Raw genomic sequence first — 9,299 nt, 5'->3', positions numbered from 1 at the left:
AAGAACTTGTTGATTTTACTTAACATTGTTGGTTTGACGTTCTTTCTGTTATAAAATTAAAGACCTAGGGTAGAAACATTTTACTCAAATGTCTTTCAAAATGTTTTTTTTTTGTCGGTTCTTATGGGGATCTGGCTGAAATAATGAAATCCACTTCAGACATTTGTAGTAGATAGTATCATTTTTATTTATACATCAGAGCAATTTTCCGCGAAATATTGTCAGATTATTCCAAATCACCTCACGTGAAGACGTCTGCTTGTACAAGGTGTGAATGTTTACCATTTAACACTTTCTTCAACATGAATGCGCTCGTGTCTAATTACATCATAAGTCTCTGTAACTGAAATGCCAATTTACATCACAGTTGAAGGGATGCATTGAAGTGCTAATTTGTGTTTTACCAGCGAATTCCATCTGAAACCTGGGTAATTTGTTTCATTCGTTATCGTCTTTGTCATTGTCAAACCTTTTAGTAAGATAAAGTCCACTTTTCTCAAGTATTTTCGCCTGGTGACTCAAGTCAAATTAATAGAATAAAACTATATGTGTCAGTGGTAACCTCCGTGAATATATATATCCATCCCATGAATGGTCAACAGGCCATCAGAGTCAATGCCACGAAATATCAGTAAAATGTTACAGTTGTCGAGATCCTTAAGCACGTATGCGTATTATCGTGTTTCATAAATTACATTTGTGTTTCTGTGTCGGCCTCGGGAACGTATTCTAGCCAGGTTGTCATGGTGCTGTAACATCACATCATCGTACACAACAAGATTATCAAGATCGTCAATGCCGGAGACTTCATCGTTTGTACAAAAAGGAATCAATGGAAGGTGATGACTTTTTGCCGACGCAAGAGTTTCCACGACACCTGTGCGAATATAATAACATTGGAAGGTCGTCAGCAGATGGTGCAAAAACATGTTACTCGTCTCATGCTAGTCGTCTCATGATCAGATTGAGCAGCAGTGTAGTTTTCCCAAATCATTCAGGGTCAATAATCATCGCGTTGACTGAGTTTGGAAAAAGTCAACATACTGAAGTGTTCCTGGCTTTGCCTGTACAGAGAAGTCAATGACGGTAAAAATGGAGTCATTACTTTCTCTTAATAAATGTTGAATGCCACTTATTGTTTAACACAATCATGCATTCATATTGTGCGCGATGCCGCATGAAAATTTGCACTGCCAATCCAACGCGGGCCCAAACAATTAATGGTAGAACAGCAATCTCGCCAACGTGTGTTCGATGTGAAGCAAAGAAGTTCGTTTTCGTGTAATGGACGTAAACATGAGTCTTAAAAATAATGCAGCGGTGATGTCGCTGCTGCGTTAGCGACTCTATCCATGGCACCGTGAAGTAAATACCCTAGTGAAAAATATCCAAATTACATTCTTGAGGGCATGGGGCACGCTTGGATATAGTGAGGGCTGCACAAGTTACCCAAGGTGTCGATATAGCATGGCTTGCCAAACAAACGTTGTTGCAAATTTACCTACCTGCACCAAGAAAAATTATGTGGGACCCCCAACGAAGTTAACTAGACCGATCTTTGTTTCTCCAACATGATCGGGTACGTGGACTAACATACAAATATGCGTTCACTATTGCAGATGCAGTAAGAAGATACAAAGAAGCCAAGCAGTTAACGTCTAAAAGTATATGTACACGTTAGCCTCGAACGTGACCACTGCTGCTTAAAGACTGTACTACTTGGCATATTGTGACCTGTTACCTTCAACAGGTTAACCGTGTATTGGTACGACTCTGTGGTCTTAAACTAAGTAACAGAAAAAACGAAAACTAATGAGTTTTGTACAATGCAACCCTCGAATAAAAAGTGAACAATTAAAAATAATTTAGAGTATGGTGAAAAATACCTAAATAGTAATTTAATTAAAGTGCTATCACAAGTCAAAACGTATCGAGTATTCCAAATGAGTTTTAGTAGTAGTCAGAATGTGTGCATTTGGGATTTTTGTGAAACAAATGGAATGCAGGTGTTGGAAAAATGAAAATTCAATGTTCATGGGTAGATGATGATGATGATGATGATGATGATGATGATGATGATGATTAGTATTTACCAATGTCAAACCCAACGCGGAAAGTGCTAATGTGATCACAGTTGTGTGTAGTGTTCTGGGTGAAGTGGTTCTGTGATTTCAGTCGAGTTTATCATTATCTAAAGAACATTCGTCAATAAAACAAAGTTAAGGAGAGAATACACATGACAATGAGGGGTTTGTTCATGTAGCTGTTGTTGTTGTTTTGGGGTTTAACGCCAGTTTTCAGCACACGATAGGCTATACATGGCGGCCAGTATTATGTAGACGGAACTCTGTAACTCTCCTCATCTCACTTGTGCAATAACTTCTGCGAGGGACCCGTGATGGCTCAGTGTTTAACGTCCAGGACTCGCAACAGAATAGGTGCGGGTTCGATTTCTACCATGCCAGGTCACCTACCGCTTGGGCTCTTTTTTCTCTCCAATTTTGCAGTAAATATCTTATTTGCGTTACTGTACTGTAAAACAACAAGCCAAGCTAACCACTTTTGCTACTATACTGTAAAACACCAAATCAATATATTTGTGTTATTGCAATGTAAAACACCAAACCAAATTAAACGCCTGAGTTACTGTACCGTAAGTACCGAGCCAGACTAAGCATTTGTGCGAGCTTGTGCAGTTTCACGTTAGGTTATATATATAAAAATAACAGAAGTGACGCCGAAATGATGTTCTCGGCAAATGATTACATTGTCTAAACTTATCAAGTCCATGTAATAATATCCAACACTATTGTCCATACTGGCTAATATTTAAAGTACTTTATTTATATATGTCCTGGCACATCCATACCGTATTTTCAAGTGATAAGATTATATAAGTATATATCTAACAATATATTGCTTGTACGGTCATTTAATTACAATCTCTTGACATTCTCAGTTTTTGTTGGTATCGAGGAGCAATAATTTCTGTTTAATACAAATCTAAAAAAAAAATCTATATACTTGATTTAAACAATATGGCATAAAGGTCAAAGGCAGTTAAAATCCGAACTCAGCCATAAGCACGGCAAAAGGGTATTATAGATATAACAAGGAAGACATATTTTAAGACATGCCTCGCAAACAATCGGGACTCCGGGTGGCCGAGTATTCTAAGGCGCTCTTCGACGCAGATCACTGACATCTTACCTCTGTCTGTGGTTGATCTGTATCCAAAAGTTACAGCAGTCACTGTGCTCTACGTTGCGACAGTAGACATGACTAAATCAATATGAATATGTCCGGAACGGTAATTTCACATTGTAAACAAAAATCCAGCAATACTCGAATGCGTAATTAGTTTCTATAGTGACATACAATTCCATCGTGACGCAGCATCTTTGCCGGCTTTACGTTTGAGTAGAATTGCTTCAGAAATTCAAATAAAATCTCTCTGTTTGCTACAGGCTATATATGTACGCTTAACTTCTGACATGTTACAAGATAGAATCTAACTCGAATGAAAGGCAATGTAACAGTTGTTCAAATGTATTTGATCCCTTGGCATATTCTCCAGTAATTAATCAACAATCTCCTGCCTTTATGGTTGTCTCTGGACAGTTTAAAATATGCAATTCATCATAGTAAATATGGTAAAGTGAACATTTTGCGCATCAAAACACTATCTATTTAAAAACAATGATATCCTTTTCAGAATAGGTTTTAGTACTTCAAAAAGACGACCACTTTTAAGTGATATCTTTTGGATTTTCTGGGAATACTTTTAATATGAGCCCACTTTTACAACCATGTCTTTTGAACTTTGTTGCAATATCTTTCAAAAATTCATTGATGCTTTTCATTTGGTATTGATGTATTTTGTGATCTACGATCAGTTCCTTTAATCCCCTAATGTCGTCTGAACTTTGCATCAATGACTTTTGCAGACTTATGTTTATAATTATTCATTTCCTTATTTTCTTTCAAGATCATCCGCCCATACGTTACCATAATGAGCTCAGACAGTTTGGTTCACTAAAAGGCATTGATTGTAGGAAACCAAGAGCAACTGAACTTCGTCAGTTACCCAATAGCTCGCGTTTAACGTTGATGAATACATCCTAACAGATTCACTGACTATGGCAACACAGCAGAAAGACTCTAGGTTTTAATGCAACTCTAAAAATATATTCATCACACTAACACGCTCTATATTATCGTATCGCTATAAAGAACCACAAAGACTTAAGCGAAAAGTGACAACATTTATTGTTCAAACAATGTGTAAAAAGAATTAGAAACCAACACAGTGATTGCATCAATTATTTACAAAGACAAACTCCTACAATTTCTTTAAAAAATAACGAAAAAATAAAAACAGCACTTGATATGGATCTATACGATTGAACAAATTATTTCAGCATTTTCACTACAAAACACGTGACAAGCGAATAAATACGTATTTTACATTTGACCAAGCAGACATACTTTGTCCGATTAAAGAATGAAAGGTTTTGTAAATTGTTTGATGGTCCTCAACATTTCATAGACTAAATGTAAAGTTTAATTTTGAGCAAAATAAATTTTAAGTTAAATTTTTGTGCCGATTAAATTTAAAGTTTACTTAATAAAGAAACATTATGATTTTCTTTATATTTTTGAACAACCGATTTTCCAAAAGAGATGTTAATCTGGTAAAGTTTTCCTTGAAGAATTCAGAGTCTGAATAACTTAATACAAAATAAGTACTTAAAGCATGTAGCAAAACATGGTCAGCCCAATAACACATCTTCCGTTCATGCGTTTATAAAAACTAAAACATCAAATATATGTGACAAGCTTCTACTGACCGAAGTGCTAAAACATCTTGTCAATTCATAAAAAGAAAAATACGTCTTCCAGTAATACAACTTTTATCACAGTTATTGTATAAATAAAAAAGAGATATCACATTTTCCAACATTAATATTTGTAATTGAACTTTACATTATTCGAATTATGGCAAAAAGTTTATTATACTTCATATATGTAAAACCTTTAAACCTTTTCTATTGGTCCAAATCTCGGGTACTAAAAGTCACAATAAGCGTTTAACGTATGAACTGTGCAACTCTTTTTAGATCAGCAATACTAGATATAATAATCGATTTTATTCGTCGGTCGGCAAAACAATATTAGTCTGCGTCCAGATGAGAGGGCAAATAACGTACGTCCGTTATGTTTTTTATAACCTTTGCTTTGACTTCATGCGTGCAAAAACGTTATAGAATCACGCGTTAATGTTTACCCTAGCATAATACGCCGAGCTTCAAATATATTGAGAAAAGTCTAGCAACAAATAACATACTATCTGCAGCAGTCGATTTAAAATTAATTTTTGAGAAAAGAACTTAAGACCACTGTTTTCAAAATAGCATAAAATGTGAAACGTTACTTGTACAGAAATAAGTGTCACTTAGTTTTTAACAAGTTATTCTATTTTTAGAAAAGTAACCAAGGGAAATAAATCCTGCTGAAATTAATTTTAACATGAACTGTTAATTTTTAAAAATGGCTAAAAGGTCATAATAGTCTCGCTGTAATGCGTTATTACAATGCCGCTAGCTACCTTGCATAAGTCAGTTAAAGGTTATTCTTACTTTAAGAAATAAGTGAACCAGAGTGATTTTGGTAATTCAATATATATATATATATATATATATATATATATATATATATATATATATATATATGAATATAAAGCTATCATACTCTGCGGCAAATAGCTAACACTTGGTAGTTCTATATGTCATGCTATAATGCTAGGAGGAAGAGGAATCGAAAATACGGGAATCTAAATATTAGACATTGTAACGTGATTGCAAAATCAAAGAATCTACAATCTCAGTAGAAAGTATTAAAATATCTAAATTTTAATAAAACTGATAAAAATAATAAATTAGTTTGAAATAATACGTATACTTCAGTAATAATATTCAGTCATACATCACATTTTGTTCTTTAGTTCAACATTAGTCTGGTGCTTGAGTTAAACAAAATATATACACATAATTCGGTACGTTATCTATGACAACAAGAATTCATTTAAATAGCTTTAACAATTACAAAGAAAACACGTGCGCTACCTCAATCCTGTGTATAGTGCATGATTCTAATGTATCCATTACTTTTTTTTTTACTTTAAAAAAAAAACAACACCATTTCAGTTATTTACTTACACATTGAAATGAATAAGCTTCTTAAAAAATGAGGTATACAATGGATTCATGCTTAAAATCATTTGTATTTAAAAGAATTGTAATCAAATCCGATAACGACTCACCGTACAGCTGAGACAACAAATTATGGTAGAAAATTCATATTTCATAAAATTAAAATAAAATATTAATAAACAGGTGGGTAGGGTAATACTGAATGACATGAATGACGGCTTTTCTCGTTAAAAACAAAGTTTCCTCTCAGGTTCATATTCTCAAGAATTGTTTTATCTATGTCTTATATCCAGAAAGACACATAATTGTAATTCGAAACTAAAAGCCGACAGCATTTCCACCCCACCCCACCCCCATACATTGTACAAGCGTAGTTAATCATATTCTGAACGTCATAGGGAAACCGCATTGTTTACCTGAAGTTATACTAATCATAATGACTTCAATGCAATTGAATTCATAAGTACAGAAAATTTGCATCAAAATCTAGTCTGAAGATTCAGAAGCAACGTTTATGTGACAGGTTACGTTTCTAAACGAGACTCTACCAATTTTGTTGCACGGAAAATAAGCAGCACGAGCGACAAACACGAATCATCAGAGCATAATGTACTAAATACGTCGTAGCTGTAAGCTCTTTTTGTAAGGAAACAAGAATTGACAGAAGCACGTGTCGACGTATTGCTCACAAAGTAACATTGACACTGAAAAGGGATTATAAAATGGTCTTACAGTTCAGTAAACGGGGGCAATCAACTTGAAATGCCCATATTATAAAAATAAGAAATAATGCCTACCTGATGAATAATAAATGAGGATGTAAAGTTTATTTGAGAAATAATGAGTATCCTGCCAATAACGTTCGATTTGTCAACGAATCTGTCTCTTTCTCTCGTTTCTATCTTAAAGCAAATGTTATTGAGATAATTTATACATGTATCAGTTTTTATGATGATAATTCAAGTATATTAGATACGTGAAAAACATAAATATTCATCTTCTAACGCTTTGCAATTCTAATAAAAATTAATCATGTGTATGTCAAATGGAACGAAAAACCCACTGAACTCAAAATATGGTACATAATTCAGATTGCAGACTTTATTTTTTGGGCTTTCCAATTGAAGGAAGTGGCTTCTTCTGCACGGGTTTGACATCGTTCATCGGCACGCCATTTGGTACGATCTGGATTGCAGAGGGTGGCTGTGTTACGTTAATAGGGGTCAGACCCGGTTTAGGGGGCAGCTCTGTCATTAGTGCCGGGTTGTTAACAAAAGCTTCCTTCAGTTTCTCATTATCAGAAGGTGCATCCGCTGTTGAAACAAACATGAACATCTTTAAGCAATGCATAACAACGCACATTGCCACTTACTTAGTGACTGACTGACTTACTCGAAGTGAGATTAAAGAATGATTTTTGCATTTTTTGCATCTCATCTTAACATGGGCAAGAAATTTCCTAGCAGTTTTGTGTCATCCCGACCAACTGTAAAAGAAAAGAACAGGCGTGACAAAAAGCGAACAAACAGACGTGGTACGTCAATGGTTCCCATGCTTGATAATAAACAGGAGTGTTAAAGAGATTTAATATTATTTAATAGTAGATAAATGGTAGTAGTTCATTTGTATCTAACTAATAAAATAAAAACAGTATGTCGTAACAAAATGAATAGGTATGAGCTGTTCATTAAAGACGCATCTTATCTTAGTTTTATGTAGAAGGTCGTGAGACTATAAAATCGAATTTTGGAAGATTTGAGCAATCGTTGCTATCACATTAATGTCTTCTTTAATGCCTACAATGTACATGTCAGTCACTCGGGATGGCAGAGACAAACATTTAAATAAATATGTGCAATCCGTATATAGAAATGTTGTATGTGTACGTGTTGGTGGAAAGAATGGCCATGCTGTCCAGGAGACGGAGGAAACTAAAAACGCAAACAGTAGTCTGTCTCAAGTACAGTGCATTCTTTTAATCAAGATAAAGCAAACAAGAGTACAAACTTCACCTAACAAGTTCACATGTCTGCTATCAAAACTACAGAAACTACTAGATCCCCTGGTAGGCAGTGCGAAGCACCAAAGCAGTAAAGTATGCATTGTTTAAATAGGGTGAAATAATCACAGATGAGAAGATAGAGTAGTACTTCGAAATAATGACATGAAAAGAGTGATCAATCTAAATAAAGAAACGCCTGTAAAACTGGTTTAATTTTCCAAAAAGTTCGTTAACAGAAAACCTTGGAGGGTATCATTCAAAACTGTGACACTGACAACAGGACTTGTACAATAAAAATATATACATCAATCCTGTTCATAATTTCGATTATTTAAATTCGATCATCCCACTCCCATCCCTTATACTCGCCCAAAATAAACAACAGTGTACTCTACTGCGGCTTTTAATTGAATATAACTATGATTTTGCTATAGTTTTTACGTCATACCAAACGTTACTGTTGGTGACATGCGCCATTAAGATACGTGTGTACTGCGCTAGATATTTATCAGTTACTCTTGAAACCTTGTATAATGAGACAAGTGGAAATAATCTTAGAAATTGAGATACCAGTATCTTTATCAGTGAATAAAAAAAACTGTTTGCAAATCCATTGTTCCTTTTACAATGTCAGTGGTTATTACTTCATACTTGAGGTTCCATATACTAGAGGTTCCGTCATTTCTGTTTAGATTCGTGCGTTTACATTTTAAACAGATTCAAACATTCTTTAAAAATCCATGTAATGGATAATTAGCCAAAAGAAAACTTGTGTGCCACCACTTAAGAAATTACGTGCAGACTATTTAAATCATTTTTCTGATTAGCATTGTTTTATTTGTCTTATGTTTTGAAATCTTCTACTAAAGGCTGAAACTATATTAATATGGTTTCCTGTTCATCGCTTGTCTTTATTGTCAGTCTGTCCGACTGTGCGTGAAAGCTTTGTTTTCTTTCCGAATGATAAATGTCAGCCCGTCCGGCTGTGCGTGTTACAATAATTTAGACGTGGAATGACATTACGATTTGAAACTAAGTTCTTAATTTACAGCCAAAACGTCAAATGGTGAGGTCACGGTGTCTTA

The 9,299-nt window shown here is 34.6% G+C and overlaps 1 protein-coding gene across 1 annotated transcript in view; it reads right to left on the bottom strand.

The window, feature by feature from the left end:
• Positions 1 to 4,252: 4,252 nt before the first annotated feature.
• The window catches only part of LOC149796980 (uncharacterized), an 83,378-nt gene continuing 78,331 nt past the window's right edge, over positions 4,253 to 9,299 (bottom strand). The window contains exon 10 of the mRNA XM_089960676.1: positions 4,253 to 7,525. Within this exon, the coding sequence (XP_089816802.1) occupies positions 7,314 to 7,525 (212 nt within the window). The 3' untranslated portion in view covers positions 4,253 to 7,313. The remainder of the gene's footprint in view (positions 7,526 to 9,299) is intronic.

Source organism: Sinohyriopsis cumingii, chromosome 6 (genome assembly GCF_028554795.1).
Source record: "Sinohyriopsis cumingii isolate HCF-2022 chromosome 6, ASM2855479v2, whole genome shotgun sequence".
Lineage (NCBI taxonomy): Eukaryota > Metazoa > Mollusca > Bivalvia > Unionida > Unionidae > Sinohyriopsis > Sinohyriopsis cumingii.
This window is presented reverse-complemented; position numbering and strand designations above follow the sequence as displayed.